General features: G+C 42.1%; 1 protein-coding gene across 1 annotated transcript in view; it reads right to left on the bottom strand.

Annotated features, from left to right (window-relative positions):
• Positions 1–237: 237 nt before the first annotated feature.
• KBTBD2 (kelch repeat and BTB domain containing 2) overlaps positions 238–19,962 on the bottom strand; it is a 49,095-nt gene continuing 29,370 nt past the window's right edge. The window contains exons 2-4 of the mRNA XM_073678282.1: positions 5,628–6,121; positions 3,485–3,650; positions 238–3,291 (exon numbers count right to left, since the gene is read on the bottom strand). Coding sequence (XP_073534383.1) covers positions 1,759–3,291; positions 3,485–3,650; positions 5,628–5,797 — 1,869 coding nt within the window. The 5' untranslated portion in view covers positions 5,798–6,121 and the 3' untranslated portion in view covers positions 238–1,758. The remainder of the gene's footprint in view (positions 3,292–3,484; positions 3,651–5,627; positions 6,122–19,962) is intronic.

Here is a 19,962-nt window from a genome sequence, read left to right as displayed (position 1 = left end):
TTCTTACTTCATAAAGTGACACTGGTCAGATTTAAAAAAATTTGGCCAGGTCATTAAGGTCAACCCTTGGTCACTAAGGGGTTAACCATTAATTTACAAATAAACACGGTTATGAAAACAATATATAAAATCAACCGAATCGTGATAAGTGGGTTACGATGTAGGAAATATGATGATCATGAAATAAATCACAGCACAACAATCATTTTAATATATTTTTTAATAAATTAAGTTCATTCAAAATACAGTGCCAGAACATGATGCAGCTGAACATGCTAGTAGGGTTTGTCATGAAGCACCTGTGCTCATGTTGAGTTGGCGGCGGTGCCCCTCTACTGCTAGTGGTTCCTGGGATTGATAGTAATGCCAGAGCAGCACAAGGGCATCTGCTCGCTCGTGCCAAGTTATTCCTGAACGGTTTGTTTCCCTTCCCCCAAAAAAATAATATATATAAAAAAAAAAGTCTAGGGTATAGCAATACACAATCACACTACAGTAAATGCTTGTTAAGTTAAAATTGATATAAGAGCTGGTAATCCAGCACTAAATGTACAAATGTGGGAAGGGAAAGAAAGACAGCAGCAGTTTTTTAATGAGTGAGCTCCCATCACTATTAGGGGGCGAGAGCTCCATTTGTTTAATCCCTTCACAGCAAAGTTGCGGTAAAAGGGTTAAAGCTCCACAGGGACCTGTACGACGAGGGGCTGGCAAATAGGTTGGGTGCCTGGTGACGCCAGAAGGAACGTTACAAGGCCATATTGGAAGACCTGTATTCTACAACAGAAAGGTACAGGTTATTGACAACATATACACATGCTCCTTGCACAGCCTGACTGAGCCTGCAGTCATTGTATTGACCTGTGTTACCAAGTGAAACACTACATTTCCCCAGCAGGAAAGTCGGAATTTAGCAAAAAATATATTTATATATAATATATATAGGTTATGTGTTAAAGTGGGACTTTGGTGATAAATCACTTTGTAAAAAATAAAAGGTTTGCAGGTTATCTGCATATTTCATCGATTACTTCCAAGTCGAGCTTGCTCTGGGTCATTAGCCTACATCACACGCTTCAGTTTGTTACATAGCACTGAGATTACAAAGCTTGAGAGATGTCCTTCCCGGAGAGGAGATCACGCCACTAGAGTTAGCCTTCTTTTAGGAGTAAATATGTGAAGGAAAAGCTGTTTATACAGTAGTAAGTGTACCGAGGAGGTTTCAAGAAGGTATAAGGTCTTATTTCAGCAAGCACGTTTAAAATTGGAGAGATGGACAGATACATAGTAGATGGGGTCACACTCCACATTTGTATGTATAGTCCAGCACACAAACTGGCTAGCCAACTAAAAAAGAATATGGATAATGGAAGATATTTCTCAGAAAGCATCTATACTTACAATCCCAATAATAGTTTGTGTATCTAAAAACTTGCACCTTTTTGCAACAAAGGAAGGGGGCAAGGGAAAAAAAAAAACCATCACAGGGATACAATTTAAATGCTCTTCGTAAACTGAATGCTAAGGCTGGAATATATAAAGTTTTCTTTTCCCATTAGCTGGTCAAATATTTCTGATACTGGAAGCATATCTCCCTATATAAATGCATTAAAGATTACAAATGTTACGTAGGGCATAAAAATAAAGTCTGAATAGTAAGCAATGCAAACTTCGTTCTCCAAAGCCCACTTGATTTAGTTCTTAGGAATTCTCATTGCGGAACAGAGCCATGCATACACGCAGTCTCTTGCTAGAAGATAGCTATACTGGGGGTAACGTAACCATGTTTCCACCAAGTTCAAAGTCATTGGCACCATCTTGTGAAAAAACATGTGTTAGAGGTTTCCATGGAGATACCTCTAGACATGATGGGTAGAGCTTTCCTACAGTGCATCGAAACTCCTTGCCCAAATCCCACAGCACACGCTCAGATATCGGCTGGCGCAGAAACCACTGGTCGAGGTCCATGTTGTATTGATAAATGGCATATTTTGCTTTTTCATTCATGTGTGACTCTCTTATAAAAACACATAAGGAATTTGAGATGACCATTGCTCGAACATAGGGGTCAACGAATCGTTTGGCGGGAATATTGGCTGCCAAATACCATTCGTTCTTATGCACGTCGTACACTTCAACCGCAGGGGAAAAACCATCCATTGTGCCGGATGGTAGCCTTATGCCAGAGTTGTTGTCAGTTGGCAGGCCTCCGAGGTAGAAGATTTTGCCATCAAAGGCTGTGGCAGATGCAAAACATTTACTTGTTTGCCTCTTTGCCATTTCTACCCAGATACCAGACCGTGGAATGAAGCAATATGTCAGATTATAAGACATTACATAAATGCAATCGTGGACCACAACAGCAATACTCCACTGAAATGCACTTGGAAGAGGGCTCACCAATGTCCACTCGTCCTTCTCACAGTCATATCTTTCCACGGTCCTTCGGTTCAGTTCTCCACCAACACTATCTCCTCCTATTGCATAGATGTATCCATCACACCATACCAAAGACGGCTTTACACGAACGCACAACATGGGGGTCTTTGGAATCCAAGTATTCTGCTGGGCATCAAACCAATAAAAACTATTCACTATCCTGAAGGTAGCCTGAAACTTGCCCGGCTTGTTGTGATTGCTTTTGGCATTCTTTAAGGGCACTTGCCCTCCAGCAATATAAATATCATTATCAGGAGACACAACTGCCCCCGCTTTAAGCAGCTCTGAAGGTGGGTTGCAAAGTTTGTAAACCTTCTCTGCCTGAGGGCTGTAACAGATGATGGAGTAACAACCAGGGTTTTCCAGAGCAGCTTCGATTATTATAATCATCTCCTCTTTTGTCATACCAAGCCTTGGTTTAAAGAATCTGGGCATTGATTTATAAAGTCCTTGGACTACAACAGACTTATCATTTGGTGGTAAACCTTGGAACCATTCCCGCTGAATAACCTCCGATAGAGCATCAATGCGTAGGTGACTTAGCACGGTGGACAAGTATTGTGAGCGAGACACTGTGTTGTAGTCTAGCCATGACATTGCAGCCTCTCTAACGGTCTCTTCTTTTTCCACATTTAGATTGTCACTGCTTACAAGATCTATCAAAAGTTCACTGGATAGCTGCATAAATGCATCCTGGCGGTACACGCTAGTAAACTTGTGCTCTACCATCCTTTTAGCGCACTGTTTCAACTCTTCACAGCTGAACAGGTCAGCAAAACTCATCAGTCGAACACAGTTTTTGGCATTGACTTTCTTAATTAAATATTCTCGACAGAGCTGCAATACATCATCCACCTGTAACATAAAGCACAGGTTACATGCATCATTCTATTAAGTAGAAAAAAAATTATCCATATGCAATTGGCCTTAATTATCAAAAAGGTATAGAAAAACTGGCTTTGTTTGCTATGGCAACAATGGCAGTTTTTCTAGCTTTGACAATTGCGACCCTTTGCTAAAAACAAAAAAGGAAAATGTAAAAGCTTACCTGTAAGAAGCACGCAGTCTCATATAGCTGCTCTACAGTGCTTTCATTTATTGCCAAATTACCCGTGTATGCATATGTTATAATAATCTGCAAAGAAGCCGCATCCACATTTCTCAGATGTACATGTGTTTGCTTACTTTCACTCAGTCCACTCATAAACATTGCCCTGCAAAAGGAAGGAGAAAAAAGTTTAAAAGCAAAAAGTGGGAGTATCATGTAGTTTAAAAAACAACCATGACAATTACTGTAGATAAGAAAAAAAATACAAAGACATGAAAACCGACATAGCCTTTAATGGCTATGGGGGTATGCACGCTCCATCAGGTGTTAAATCTATAAACCTTTGACATACATCACCGTACAAGTATACGCTGCCTATGAGTTCCCATGTTAAAAGAACGTGTTATCAGAAAATGTCATTGTTTAAATGACACTTTCATGTTAAATGTTTTTTTTAAACATTTTTGATACTTCATTTTTTATACAGATATCTTAAAGAAAAAAAAAACACACCTTGACCTAATATAAGTTGCATAATTCCTGTTCTTTTCAGCAACTAATCGACTATAAGCAGCAATAACCAGTTTGTCTGTTCCTTTATACGTAACAAACATAAATGTAAGTTTGGCATTATTGGTTATATTCGTATCCACAAAAAAGTCCTCTACTGTACAGGGGAATCTATGAGAAAAAGGCCAAAAGTGTTTTCTAACTGTTAGGCTATGTGCCCACGATGCAGAAATGCTCAGGATTTTTTCCTGAGTGTTTCTGCATCATGTGGATTGTACATGCGTTTTTCCTGCCAGGGACATGTGGATGTGAAGAGTTCTTCACATGCATTTCCGCATGCGGGTTGTCAAGCGCTTTCCAAGCGATTTTAGCATCACTTGGAAAGTGCTTGTCAACTACGTCACACTATATAAATCCATGTAACCGGCATGGATTTATATAGTGTGACCGAAAGAATGTTTAAAAATAAATCTATACTTACCTTCTGATGACCTCCGCAGTTTTGCTTCGCTCCGTCCCGGCAGATCGCGGTACACTACACTGAAGGACCTGCCGTCACATGACTGAGGTCAGCGCAGGTCCTACAGTCCACCGCGATCTGCCGGCAAGGGAGGACAAGCGCAGTGGGGGCCATCAGAAGGTAAATATGATATTTATTTTTTATTTTCTTTATTTCACAGGTTCTATGGTACCCGGGTCCGGAGGAGAGTCTCCTTTCCACCACACCCGGGTACCATAAGCACATTGGAATGCGCATCTACATATGCAGTGATGCAGAATCCAAGCGATTCAATGCAAGTCAATGGAAGCAAAAACGCAGCGCTTCCGCAAAATAATTGGTAGTGCTGCGTTTTTTTTCCGCAATGATAATCTGCAGTGGAAATTTCCGCAGCCTGTGCACAGCACATGCGGATCATCATTGGGGGACTTGGCAGGCCTTCTACCATGCGTTTTTTAAGCGTTTCTGCAGCGTTTTTGCCGCTGCGGAAATGCTTAAAAAAACGCATCGTGGGCACACATCCTTATACAAAATGGACCTCAGTTGTAAAATTGGAAGAAAAAAAACATTGTGAAACTACTACGTATGGTGTGTTTAAACAAGGACACATCATGGAACTGGAACTCTAGGGCAGTGTTCCCCAGCTCCAGCCCTCCAGAGGTCATGTTTTCAGGATTTCCTTACTATTACACAGGTGATGGAATTATTGCCTGTGTAGGAGATACAATTATCACCTGGGAAATACTAAGGAAATCCTGAAGACATCACCAGTTACTGGAGTTGAGGAACACTCCTTTAGGGAGTCTGTCACTAAAGAGACCCTTTTCGATGACAGCAGATATCCTAATAAAGCAAATCAGTGAGTCATATTATATAAAACTAAGTACACCCTACATATTGCTGCTGTAGCTACAGACAAGATACACAATCTCTTTTCATACATGTATTGCTATTAGATATGTGGAGGATAATTGGGCACTTCTATTTGAAATCACAATCCAATTCCTAAAAATAATGATATGTTTATATTACTATAACATAAAATAAGAAGTACATTAAAAAGATAAGGGTCACCCATAACCTTTTTTTTGACACTTAACAGCAGGTAGAGATAAAATAAAGCATATAAAATACCTGAAATAAGAGCTGCATGTAGCTAGAACCATTTTGTGACATGGAAATTCAGTGCCCTCCACAATTAATACAATGTCCGTTAGTAGCTGCTGTTCATAGAACAATTTCAGCTGTTCCAGTAAGGAGACCGCATATTCAGTATTGATCTGCCTTTCCTCCTGGGTGGACATGATTGCATTCCATTAATAGTTACAATGATCAAAAATCAAAATTTGACTGTATATAGTCAGAAATACCAAGAGGAAAAATATCAATACTTCAGAGGTGTTAAAAAAATAAATAAATCAATTGTTCCTAGCAGCTTGAATCAGCAGTGCGATGTAGAACGCGGCTTAAAAACATTGATCCAAAGTATTTCAGAATCCATGATTGGTTGTAAAATCTTTTAAAAACCCAGGTGTAAAATCCAGTGACAATTTTAAGCAAGAGTGTCTTTAGAAAGTAAACCACATGATTGCGACTTGATGGAAATTAAATCTTGCCATTCTTGGAACCTAGAAGAGAAAACAAAAATGATTAATATATTAGATATTACAATTCTGTTTTAATAGAGTTGTTATACAATGACCAACTTGTTTGGCTCCCTGCTCTTTCTAGGGCTCATTCAGATGTCCATTTTCTGCGTGAGCGTGTTCTGCGTTTTTAACGGGTAGCACTCGCACCTATAATAGTGAATGGGATCGTTGATATGTCTATGATTTTCCGAGGACCAAGTGGTCAGCGTAAAACACAGACACGTCTAATTTTGATCAGAGGGTTGGATTAAAATCAGCATTGCAAATCATTGGGTCCATAAGAAGGAGAAATAAAAAAAAAATAAAAAATAAAAAACAGGGACAGGGCTAGATTAGGGACAGTAAGGCTATGTTCACCCACGTGTTTTTTTCTGCAGCTAAATCTGCTGACAACTTTTCTCTGGCAGGAAAACAGCTGCGTCAAAAATACATTTCCTATGTTTTTGCAGTGTCTTTTTTCCACTGTTCTTCTGTCTCCATTGAGGAGTGTACATAAAGTCCTATGGAGAAAAAAAAAGAATCCCATTCTATTTTGCCATCAAAAACGCAGAAAAAACACGTGCATTTTTGCAGCATTTTTTTTTTACCACCCATTACTTCCTATGGGTAAAAAAACGCTGAAAAAAAAGAGCTGAAAGAAGTGACATGCTCCATTTTCCAAAAACGCAAGCAAGGCAGAAAATACGCTGCAAACAAAAAGGAACATGTGTGAACAGAGAATTCTGGTTTCTCAGACTTTGCTGGTACTGCTAGATGCAGCTAAAAATTTGACTAAAAATCTACAGCAAAACACAACATGTGTGAACATAGCCTAAAAGTATACTCTCAAATCAAAATTAGCATCAGATAGTTGCGGGTGCTCAGTCATTTTTTTTTTACTGAAGTCGGTTTAGTAATTGTATCAGAATTTTAGTGGAAAATTCCTGTAGTACTTATACTACCGTTTTTTTCTTCTGCACAGAATTACGATTAGTGTAATTTATTTGTGGGCAATCAGTAATTATTTTTCCTGTTATGCGTTTACCATTTTGTACATTTTTTTTATATATTTTAGTAAAATGTCTTGCTTTTTCCAAAGATGGTATTCTGTCGAGGAGGCGCACTCCTTCCTTGCCCGACACTAATAGTGAGGGAGAGGAAGCCATCTTCCTCTACTTTTCCTCCTCCTCTTCTGAACATCAGGTTCCTGATTTTATGGCCCAATCAAGAATCCAATTTGACACTGCTGGCCTCACAGAAATCGATTTTTTTCAAAGTCTTTTTCTCTTGGGGTATGTGCACATGGTCAGGAGACACTGCGGGTTTGAAGCTGTAGACTTAGGCAAACCCGCAGCGTCCAGATGTTACAGTACAGTGGATGAGATTTCTAGAAATCTCATGTCCACTATGCGTCTGCGGATCACCCGCGGAAACTGACATGCAGCGCGTCTTTCCAGACCGCAGCATGTCAATTTCTCTTGCGGGTCCGCATGGGGGCTTTCCCCAAAGACCTAACCTCTATGAGGAAAGTCTGTAAATGACAAAAAAATGGCGCTGCTCATTTGCATAATGAGCGGAAGCCACCGGGAGCTATCCCGCAGTGTCGGGGACACAGGCAGCTCCGGACAGTGTGCACATACCCTTAAGATTTTGTAAACCTCGTGGTGGCCCAGACAAATTTATATGCCCAACAATTTCTTGCTCACAACCCCAGTTCATCATATGCTAATTGGACACCCATAGACGGCGTAGAAATGATGACGTTTTGGGGCCTTGTCATTCATATGGGGATAGTGAAAAAGAAACAGAAGTTTGGCAATATTAGAGTGCTGACGTTTTACATAACACTCCAGTTTTCCGCATGGCTATGTCCTGGAAACGCTTTGAGACCATTCACAAAATTCTGGCATTTCAACAATAATGCAGTTGTAAGGGTGTGACATGAGTTGTCATATGTATCTCCCTCTCTAAACAGTCTTTGTACCAAGTGTATGGTTTTACTGTATTTGTGACTGTATTAATGTGTGAATCTGCATATAGTTCCATAGGCACTAATGTATGTGAATAATATAATGTATTGTGATTAATGTATAGTGTATAGGGAAAGCATAGGATATACCGTATTTTTCGGACTACAACACACTTTTTTCCCTCCAAACTTTTGGAGGAAAGTGGCGGGTGCGTCTTATAGTCCAAATGTACTATACTGTTGCTGTGGATGGTGGGGGAGCCGCAGCGGCGAAGCACGGGAGGCAGGAGCCGCCTGCTGCAGCATACAATGTGCCTGCTGCTAAAGAAAATGAATATTCACTGCACCCCACGCCCATGTGCGTGTGGAGCACTGAATATTCATTCTCCTTAATAGCAGGTGCACAGTGTTAACAGCAGCCACGGCTAGACGGTCACATCTACCCGCTATTAAAAAGCATGAATATTCACTACTCCCCATGCCCATGGGAGCGGAGAGGAATGAATATTCATGCTCTTTAATAGCGGGCACACGTGATCGTCAATCTGCTGCAGGAGCCAGTGGCTGCAGTGTGCACCCGCTATTAAGGAGAATTAATAGTCACTACTCCTCACGCCCATAGTCCAGAAGTGGGGGGCAGCTCATCTCACCATGACGTCATGAACGGCTCACAAGGCGAGTTCAGATGCTGGCAACAGAAGAGGACGAAACGCTGGAGTAGAGGGAAGGAAGGTGAGCAGAATCCTATATATTTTTTTTTGTATGCAGCGTGATGAGGATGTGGGGTGCCATGCATACCGGGGATTAAGGGTGCCATGCATACCAGGATGAGGGATATGAAGGGTGCCATGCATACCAGGATGAGGGGTGCCAGAGCTACCGCACCACGCAGTACTGTGCGCTGAAACCAGAGAGACCTCCCTAGGTTGCTAACTGGGCAACTGATCAGAAAGGGCGAGAGTAGAGGCCATTGTAGCGACCACATGCTGATGGTCAAGTACAAGTACAAGTATAAGAGGGATTGTCCTTTTCTTGTCCACAATACATGGCAATGGCAGCAACCCCACCACTGTACGAGGTTCTTCTAAACAGGTCTCCAAACCAGGGTACAATAACATCATGGGGGAAGTTGATCTCTCTGATCATGTCCTCGAGCCCTACAATGCCATGTGGAAAGCTAAAGGTGTGGTACAAGAAGCTGGCGTGCACATCGTATAGATGGCAACGTATAATGCTTACATGCTATCACGATATGCAGGCAATATGGAGACCTTCCTCCAGTTTCAGGAGCTAGTGATCAATGCCCTAATATTTGGAAGTCAGGAAGGAGTGGGCTCCAGTACTTCTGGAACTCAAGATGCACGTATAGTACCAGAGCAACATTTACCAGGTGAGGTCCTTCAAACTGCAAAGAAAGGAAAGTCACAAAAATGTGCAAAGTGTATTACAGAGGAGGGATAAGAAAGGACACCACTTGGCAATGCGACACTTGCCCCGAAAAACCTGGCCTGTGTATAAAAAAAAGACTTATTGCACGACTTGCTGTACTCCACACAACTCATATGACAACCTGATATACCTCACACAACTAGTTTTCCACCAAGTATGGGGTAACATTGTACTCAAGAGAAATTGAACAGCAAATTTTGGGGTACATTTTGTTAGCCTTGTGAAAATTTGAGGTCAAAAGCAACATTTGTGAAGGAAAACATGTATTTTTTTCATTTTCATGGCTCAACGTTATAAAATTTTGTGAAGCTCACCACACATCTAGAATAGTTCTGTGGAGGGGTCTAGTTTTCAAAATGGGATCATTTGTGGGGGGTTTCTACTGTTTAGGCACATAAGGGGCTCGGCAAACGTGACATGGAGTCCGCTATCAATTCATGTCAATTTTGTGATCCAAAAGTCAAATGGTGCTCCTTCCCTTCCGAACCCTACCGTGCGCTCAAGCAGTAGTTTTCTCACCACACATGAAGTATCGGCAAATTCAGGAGAAATTGCACAACAAATTTTTACGATCCATTCTCTGTTACCCTTGTGAAAATAAAAAATTTGGGGCTATAACATTTTTGTGGGAAATAATAAAATGTTAATTTTTTTTCCCTCCACATTGCTTTAATTTCTGTGAAGCACCTAAAAGGGTTAATAAACTTCTGGGATGTGGTTTTGAACACTGAGGGGTTCAGTTTTTAGAATGGTGTTAATTTTGGGTATTTTCTGTAATATAGGCCCCTCAAAGTCACTTCAAATGTGATGTGGTGCCTCAAAAAATTGGTTTTGTAAATTGTTAGAAAAATGAGAAATCGCTGGTCAACTTTTAATCTTTCTAACTTCCTAACAAAAACATTAGGTTTCAAAAACTATTCTGATTACTGTTGAGCGAGCATGCTCAACGCTGCTCGGTACTCGCCCAAGCATCTCGCTACTCTGGATCTTCGGCGAGCACCGAGCATTTCCGGGTTACTCGGGCGGGAGCTCGGGTCTCCGCCCTGCATGTTTGGCGCTCTTTACAGAGCCAATGAACATGCAGGGATTGCCAGCCAGTCACTGTAATGCCGCAGCCATGTTGGTTGTGGGCATTACATTGATTGGCTGGCCGCACAGCGTCACCTCGAGTATTTAAAACCGGGCGCTGCCATCTTGGACACAGTAGTTCCGGATCACACAGTGTAGGGAGAGTGCTGCTGAGCTAGGGAGAGATTTATACTGCGAAATACGTAGTGTAGGGTCTCTAAAGCCTGCAAAATCAAACAAACAGTCCTTCTCAGGACTAATATCCATCCCAGATATCAGGCAGGCAGGCAGGCTGTATAGGAGACGCAGTGGTTATAAAAAAACAAACAGTGCATTACAGTCCTGTGTGCTCCTGCTGCTCAAATTGCTAGACTTAGTCCCAGGTCTCGGGGGCCAGGAAAAATCCATTTTTTTTTTTTCATCTAAATCCTCTTTTTCCCTCCGTCAGACTGTACAAATACCAGTCTTATTAACCTTTTGCAATGCTCTCTGCAGAGAATTAAAGAGGAGGCATTGCAGCCAGAGTATGATGAGATGGATCAAGAAGCCGTAACGGGCGATTACACACAAGGAGAAGGACGAGGAGGAGATGGAAGTCTTGCCCGTTACCAGTCTGGCACGCATGGCTGACTTTATGTTACGCTACCTTAACAGTGACCCTCGCGTTGTCAAAATGTTGGGTGACAGTCATTACTGGTTGGTGACACTTTTAGACCCTCGCTACAATGCTAACTTTCACTCTCTTATTCCTGAGGTGGAGAGGTCTACAAAAATGGGGCAGTACCAGAAGGCCCTTGCTGCAGAACGGTTAAAAAATTCCCATCTGAACACGCTAGCGGCAGAGGTCACAGTTCGTTGCCCAACCAAGGCGTATAGGCGAGAGAGACACAACTCCAATCCAGCAGGGGAACACTGTCAACGTTCTGGGACAGTTTTCTGAGACCCGCCAAGCTTATAGGCCCTGAGGCGCGGGGTACTCTCACAAGGAGTGGAAAGTTTCAAAAGATGGTGAGGGAGTACCTTGCTGACCGTACCAGCGTCCTCCGTGATTCCTCTGTGCCTTTTAATTATTGGGTATCCAAGCTGGACACTTGGAATGAACTCGCTCTGTACGCCTTGGGAGGTCCTGGCCTACCCTGCCGCTAGCTTGTTATCGGAGCGTGTTTTCAGTGCCGCTGGGGGAATTATAACTGATAAGTGCACTCGCCTGTCAACTGACAATGCTGACAAGCTGACCCTTATCAAAATGAACAAGGCTGGATTGGGCCAGACTTCTCATCATTACCAAATGACAGCAGAGTAACAAAGTCAAATCCACTGTGTTATTTTGGGAGGTGTATTCCCATGCACCGCTTCACACCCACACATGAGTATACGCTTCCACATTTCGGCTGTATTTTGCAATTCTCCTTATCCTCAGCCTCCACCACAACTATACCACCAGGGTGACCGTGGTCTGTGTTGCCAGCATTGCAAGTTCCTCCGTCCTAATTTTTGGCAGCTTTTGCTTGGAAGGCATAGGCAAAGACTATGGGAGACCCACTCCCCAATAATGGGAATAATGTTTTTAATATGCTGTACTGCATGGCTCTTGTAAGGGGCATTAAAATCGTCTTGTTAAGCTACTGTGACCTCCACGTCTCTTCCAAGGGTCATTGATATTGTCTTTTTATTCCACTGGGACCTCCACCACTCTTCCAAAGGGCATTAAAACAGTCTTGTTAAGCTACTGTGACCTCCACGTCTCTTCCAAGGGGCATTAAAACAGTCTTGTTAAACCATTCTGAACTCCACAGCTCTTCCACAGGGCATTGAAATGTTGTTTTTAATTAACTCTAACCTCCACGACTCTTCCAACGGGCATTGCATTTCTTCCTAATTTTAGTCAGCTTTTGCTTTTCAATGCATAGGCGAAAACTAAGGGAGACCCACTCCCCAATAATGGGTAGAAGGTTTTTAGTACGCTGTAATCCACGTCTGTTTCAAGGGGCATTGCAGTTCCTCATAATTTTTGAAAAGCCTTCCATTCACTGCTTAGTGTACAGGAGACCCATTTGCTATAAATGGAAAAAACGGTTTAGTTAAGACCCTCTGACCTCCATGTCACTCAAAATTTTTGGTAGGCATTGCACTCACTGTATGCCCTATAACTGTGTAGCCGAACCGCTCCTTTTGGTACAGAAACATATCTTACAAGATATGTGTGGTTGACTGGCCTGATATTGATTGGAATGGTCCCTGTTCCTCCTGCTCTTTCTCCTTTGCCACCACCTCATCCATCATTCATCACCTGAAGCTTTGTTTTAAAGGGAGTCATAGAACTGGGATAGTAGCAGGAAAACATCCAGCAATCCTCGGAGGAGGTAGGATATGCGCCAAAACGCTGACCACCTCAGGCCTAGCCGCTACTACATACATGTGCTTGCATTCCAGGGAACAGAAAGCTAAGGAGATGGATGGCCTCATGATCATGAATAATTTACTCGTTGTGTAGGAGGCCGACCACTGCTGCTGTCTACCTTCTGAACTTTGTGTTGAAGCCTGATTGACCCAGGACCCACAATCCTCTATGTCTGGAGGACGTGTTGCATCCCAGTGTTCAACTGTGTCCCGGCTTCCACAATATTTACCCAGTGTGAAGGAGTCAGTGAGATGGACCATCCCTGGCCACATTCATTTGTCCACATGTTTGTGGTTAGGCTGTCCTTCCCACTAAATGTACTGGGGAGGGCACAGGTAATGTTTTGGTATGCGCGCTTGTGTATAAGGTGCACCGGGACAAATAGGGTCGGCTGGGGACCGTTTATGGACACCCTGTCGCCCACAGGCGGCTGGGGACCGTGTGAGGACACCCGGCCGCGGAGCGGTGGGGACTGAGTATGGATACCAGGCCGCCGACGCAGCCATGACGTGGTGGCCAGATTCCGCCTCCACATGCCTAAAAGGCCCAATTTCAAGTGCAAGCAAGCAGTATGGTATTGCAGCCTGGGGGTGGGTGGGTGGCAGGCTGCATACTTGCGCTTGCATTCCAAGAAAACAAAGCATATGCTAACTTCTATCATCATCATGCTCCTCACCTTGGCACTCTCAACTCCCCTGATGGAGAAGCCAGGGCCCACCCGAGGAGTCTGGTTGTCTGGTGGGCTCGTCCAATGCTGCCTTAAAGCAGGCCAGGCTAAGAAAAGTGTGGGGAAGGTTACCGGGACAAATAGGGGCGGCTGGGGTCCGTTTGTGGGCACCCGGCCGCGCGGCGGCTGGGGACCGAGCGTGGACACCCGGCCGCCCCCTGACGGCTGGGGACTGAGTATGGATACCAGGCCGCCGATGCAGTCATGACGTGGTAGCCAGATTCCGCCTCCACATGCCTAAAAGGCCCAATTTCAAATGCAAGCAAGCAAGCAGTATGGTATTGCAGCCTGGGGGTGGGTGGCAGGCTGCATACTTGCACTTGCATTGCAAGGAATGGGGGAGGTACAATTGAACATTGCCCTGGGACAAGAACTTGCACGGGGATATAGTTGCAAGTCTGCATCTTCTGATGCGGCAAGGATCAATTCTGATGGGCACACTTTTAGGCAGTGACCTGGGTGTCAGAGATGCTTCCAGGGGTCTTCCCCATGATGTTCCCATGTCTTTTAAGCACTGTATGCATGTGTCACACAGCACATGGCCAGATAAGATTGTAAAATGTTAAAATGACATTTCCCAGTGAATGCATTTGTCACAGTTGAAAGCAATACAAAAAAGTGCAAAAACGCATAAAAAATGCTACTTGTGAACATAGCCCAAGGTGTGGAGGAGTATTTTTGTTTTTGGTTATTTATTTTACCTTATACACAAGTCTTTACCCTGGAAAGGATGTTCCTTAACATATTTCACAGGAAAACAGTTTGCTTAGTTTTTTAACGTTTTATTGTGAGCCCATAGAAGTGGCTTAACACCTCTGACCACGTTGTTGACAGCAGTGACCTGGAAGTCAGAAATGCTTCCTGGGGCGATCCCCATGCTGTCCCCATGTCATTTGAGCACTGTCACTATCGTTTTGGGCACTTTTTAGGCTTTCTACAGACTGCCGGGGGTGCCGCTGCAAAAATGCTCGGGTCTCCCATAGACTAACATTGGGCTCGTTGCTCGGGTCGAGCACCCGAGTATCACGGTGAGCTCAGCCCGAGCTTCGAGCACCCGAGCATTTTAGTGCTCGCTCAACACTAATGCTGATGTAAAGTAGACGTGGGAAATGTTCTTTATTAAATATTTTGTGATATAACTAAGGTTTAAGGGCATAAAAGTTGGAAAATTGTGAGGTTTTCAAAATTTTCACCAAATTTCCTATATTTTCACAAATAAACGCCTTAAATTTACTACTAACATAAAATACAAATGTGTCAATATCAGAATCGCTGGGATTTGATAAAGCATTCCAGAGTTATTACCTCAAAGTGACATTGGGCAGAATGATAAAATTTAGCCGGCTCAGAAAAGTGAAAACAGGCTAGGTGGTGAAAGCGTTAACTACATGTCTGAAATTAATTTTGACAGGGTAAAAAAAAAAAAAAAAATACAATAAATTTTAAAAAAATTACAAAATATTTTATGAATACTGCCAGCATGTGCATTTACAATTTGACGACATGTGTGGAATGTCATCAGCAGTCGAGGTATCAGATGCAACAAGGACTGTAACAAGATCCTTCAGAGATTTGCTAAACCCTGAAAGAACCATTGCCAAAAGATGAGGGATCATTTCTGAGTAACAGGACACTCGAATGAGGAAGCCTTAAGAAATATTGAAAATAATTACAGACATTCCCAGATATATCACATGATCTGACTTTAACCCTTTCGCGCCAGGGCCAATTTTTTCAATTCTGACCAGTGTCACTTTATGAGGTAATAACTCTGGAACGCTTCAATGGATCCCACTGATTCTGAGATTGTTTTTTCGTGACATCTTGTACTTTATGATAGTGGTAAAATTTCTTCGATATCACTTGCGTTACTTTTTGGAAAAAAAAATAAAAATCGGAAATTTGGCGGAAATTTTGAAAACTTCGCAATTTTCAAACTTTGAATTTTCATGCCCTTAAATCAGTGAGATGTGTCACACAAAAAATAGTTAATAAATAACATTTCCCACATGAACATCGTTACAATTTTGGAACCAATTTTTTGTTTGTTAGGAAGTTATAGGGGTTAAAAGTTCACCATTGATTTCTCATTTTTCCAACAAAATTTACAAAACCATTTTTTTTAGGGACCACATCTTATTTGAAGTGACAGAGGGGCCTTTATGACAGAAAATACCCAAAAGTGACACCATTCTAAAAACTGCACCCCTCAAGGTGCTCAAAACCACATTCTAGAAGTTTATTAACCCTTTTAGTTGCTTCACAGGAATTTTTGGAATGTGGAAGAAAACAATGAAGATTTAACTTTTTTTTCACAAAACTTACTTTAGACCCACATTTTTTTTTACTTTCGCAAGGGTAACAGGATAAAATGGACTACAAAATTTTTTGTACAATTTCTCCTGAGTACGCCGATACCCCATATGTGGGAGAAAACCACTGTTGGGGCGCACGGCTGGGCTTGGAAAGGAATGAGCGCAATTTGACTTTTTGAATGTAAAATTTGCCTGAATAAATAGCGGACGCCATGTCATGTTTGGAGAGCCCCTGATGTGCCTAAACAGTGGAAAAACCCCACAAGTGACTCCATTTTGGAAACTAGACTCCTCAGGAAACTTATCTAGATGTAAGGTGAGCACCTTGAACCCCCAGGTGCTTCACAGAAGATAACATTGAGTAGCAAAAATAAAATTTTCACATTTTTCCCACAAAAATGTTTTCAGCCCCAATTTTGCATTATCACAAGGGTAACCGGAAAAATTGCACTATGAAATTTGTTGGGCAATTTCTCCTGAATACGTTGGTACCCCATATGTGGGAGAAAACCACTGTTGGGGCGCACGGCAAGGCTTGGAAGGGAAGGAGCGGCATTTGATTTTTTTAATGTAAAATTTGCTTGAATAATTAGCGAACACCATTTCATGTTTACGGAGCCCCTGATATGCATAAGCAGTGAAAAAAAAAACACAAGTGACCTTATTTTGGAAACTAGACCCCTCAATGAACTTATCTAGATGTGTGGTAGGCACCTTGAATGCACAGGTGCTTCACAGAACTTCATAACGTAGAGCCGTGAAAAACAAACAAAAAAAAACTTTTTCCACAAAAATGATCTTTTAGCCCCAATTTTTATTTTCACAAGGGTAAGAGGAAAAAGTAGACCCCAAAAATTGTTGTGCAATTTCTCCTGAGTACGCTGATACCCCATATGTGGTGGAAAACTACTTTTCAGGAACAATACAAAGCTCATAAGGGAAGGAGCGCCATATTACAGTGCAGATTTTACTGGTGTGGTTTGCAGGAGACATGACCCACTGGTAGAGCCCTGCGGTCCCAGAACAGCAGAAACCCCTCCATAAGTGATCCCATTTTACAAACTATACTTCTCAATGAATTCATCTAGGGGTGAGTGATCATATTGACACTACATGTGACTCACAGAAATTTGTACCATTGAGCAGTGAAGAAAAAATAATTCTATTTTTACCACAAAAAAATGGTTTTAGCCTCAGATTTTACATTTTCACACAGGGCAATGAGAAAAAATGGTGCCGAAATGTGTCACACAATTTCTTCTAAACGTGGTAATACCCCATATGTGGCTGCATAGTACCGCATAGCCATACGGCGAGACCCGGGAGGGAAAGAGCGCTATTTGACTCTTGGAGAACAAATTATTGTAGAATAGTATACTGCAGGGCTCGACAAACCCAGGCGCCTAGAAAATGTTGCCTGGTGCTTGAGGAGTTGAGAAGAAAAAAAAAATACTCTCAATCCAATCCCACCTCCTGCACGGAGTCATCCAATCGGAGGAAGCAGGGACAGTATCGCTCAGGCCGCCTTCTCCACTTTGCTCCGCCCCCCTTATGCTCCGGGACTGGACAGGGAGAGTTGGGTTACGGGGGAAGGATCGCTGTGGCCGGGGGCCCGTTCTCATCTCCCGCTACCTGTGTAAGTACATACAAAGGCCGTGCTCCCCGGGGAGACGCCGTGTGTGAGGGGGTCTATATGTACAGTTTGTCAACAAAAAAACAGAACAGGCATTTTTTTAAAAAAATTAGTTTCTTTGATTTTTCTGAGAAAAAAACTGAGAATATAAAAAATTTATAAATGTAATGACATCTATTTATTTTTTTTTAAAAAGCAATTTTTAAAGCATTCGTAAAAATTTAAAAAAAAATGTCAAGAAAAAAACGGAACAACAATTTATCTTTACTTTTCCCTCCAAAAAACATTTAAAGGTGAGTATGTTGTTTCATTGATTTAGAAAAGTGTTGTTCCTACAAAAAAGGATTTGAAACTTCTTATGGTTAGAAAATAAAATATATGGATAATAAGGCAGATTGATTTTTAATCTTCTCTAGAAGTGCTGAGAGACCCTATCCTGCTGGACCACCACTGAATGGAGTGTCCTACATTGCTAAATCTTTTTGTAAGTAGGGTATAGCAGTATATACACAGTATATGCTGTAATTATATGGTTACTATATGGCAGTATATTCACAGTGTATCCCATTATTATATGGGTACTATATGGCGGACTGCGGAGTGCTGCTGGAAGAACAAAGTCGGGTGCCGCAGGGAGAACGAAGGCGGAGTACTGCCTCGTCCACTCGGACAAAGAAGGGTAAAGAGATCATGTGTAAGTTATAATTGGCATAGCAGAGCAAAGTGCACTTTTTTTTTTCTTTTCTGGGTTCAGGAAAAAAATGAAGCGCAGAGCAACAGAGAGAATACCAGAAAATGAAAAGCAACTGAAAATGACACAGTTCTTTACAAAGACCTCTCTTGAAAGCGCAGTGCAACAGGTAGAAAGTGCCGGGCAACAGGTAACTGAAGAAACAAGAGTTGACCCACCAGCAGAGGAGTCCCCATCAACAAGCCGTTGTCAAACTGCTGGACCCAGGAGATTTAGGCAAGAGTGGTGTAAAGAACTCGCATGGCTTAAATTTGACCATACAACTGGTATAGCTATATGCGAGATTTGTGCTTCCTTCCCTGGCATTGCTGACCAAGCATCTAGGATAGTAAAAGGATTTTCAGGACCCTTTAAACTTGAAACCTTCAAAAAGCAGCAAAGTCTCTCCAGCATCTAAATTGTGTGGAGGCTAAACATGCAGCGTTGGCTCCAGAAGCTACTCCATTGGCTGCTTGTATAAGGAAAATGGATGAAGACATTTTTAAACATATGACCATTCTATTTAATGTGGCCTATTATATTGCCAAAAACAACAGACCTTTCACAGATTTTGAAGGGTTGTTAGAGTTGACAGAGAAATTAGGGAGTGCTGTGCGACAGGAATATGCAAACGATAAAAGATGCAAAGAATTCATTTCCCATATTGCAGAAATAATCAGGAAAAACCTAATCAGTGAGCTCAAAGAGGCAAAATATGTCAGCTTGATGCTAGATGGCTCAACTGACAAAGCAGGGGTTGAACAACTGATTCTGTATGTCAGGTACATCAAGGACAACAGGGTCAAAGAAGTATTTCTTTCTGTTTCTCCTCTTGAAATGGCTACTGCAGATGGATATTTAGAAGCGCTCACAGAAGAACTTAGAACACTTGGTCTTGTAGGCTGGCTTTCTTCAAGTCACTTGATTGCCATTGGTACAGATGGTGCTGCCAGCATGATTGGGACCGAAAATGGCTTGGTGCAGAAAATACGCCAAAACATCAGTCATTTAATTGGCATTCACTGTGTTGCACACCGATTGAACTTAAGTGTATTAAGTTCAGTAAAACAAGCTAAATTAATTGATGATTTTGACTCTATTTTAAAGAAACTCTACCAATTTCATCAATACTCACCTAAGAGAATGCGACAGCTGAAGCAAGTAGCAGAAAAAATGCAGCTTACAATTCTGAAATTCCAATACTTGCATAATGTCAGATGGGTAGCAAGCAAAGTCGGTGCTCTGTCTGCACTTGTCAAAGACTGGAAATGCGTGACAATCCACATAGAAAGTGTGGCTGTGGAAAAAGACAGTGCCTCTGTAGCTGCCCATGGTTTACTGAGAAAGCTCACAGATTTTAAATTTGTTCACATGCTCCATTTTCTACTGGACTATCTGGAAATTCTTAAAAACTTGTCACATATTTCAAAGGGAAGAGCTTTTTTTAAGCACAATTGAGTTGCATGTGAAAAGCACAATTTCAACAATCAATTCACTTAGAGATGCACCAAAACAACATGAGGCCAGATTTGTCTCAGGAACATCTCTT

Source organism: Phyllobates terribilis, unplaced genomic scaffold, assembly GCF_046119375.1.
Source record: "Phyllobates terribilis strain yellow unplaced genomic scaffold, ASM4611937v1 Scaffold_4__5_contigs__length_816908805, whole genome shotgun sequence".
Classification (NCBI taxonomy): Eukaryota; Metazoa; Chordata; class Amphibia; order Anura; family Dendrobatidae; genus Phyllobates; species Phyllobates terribilis.
The sequence above is the reverse complement of the archived record's forward strand: the minus strand, read 5'-3'. Positions and strand labels throughout refer to the sequence as shown.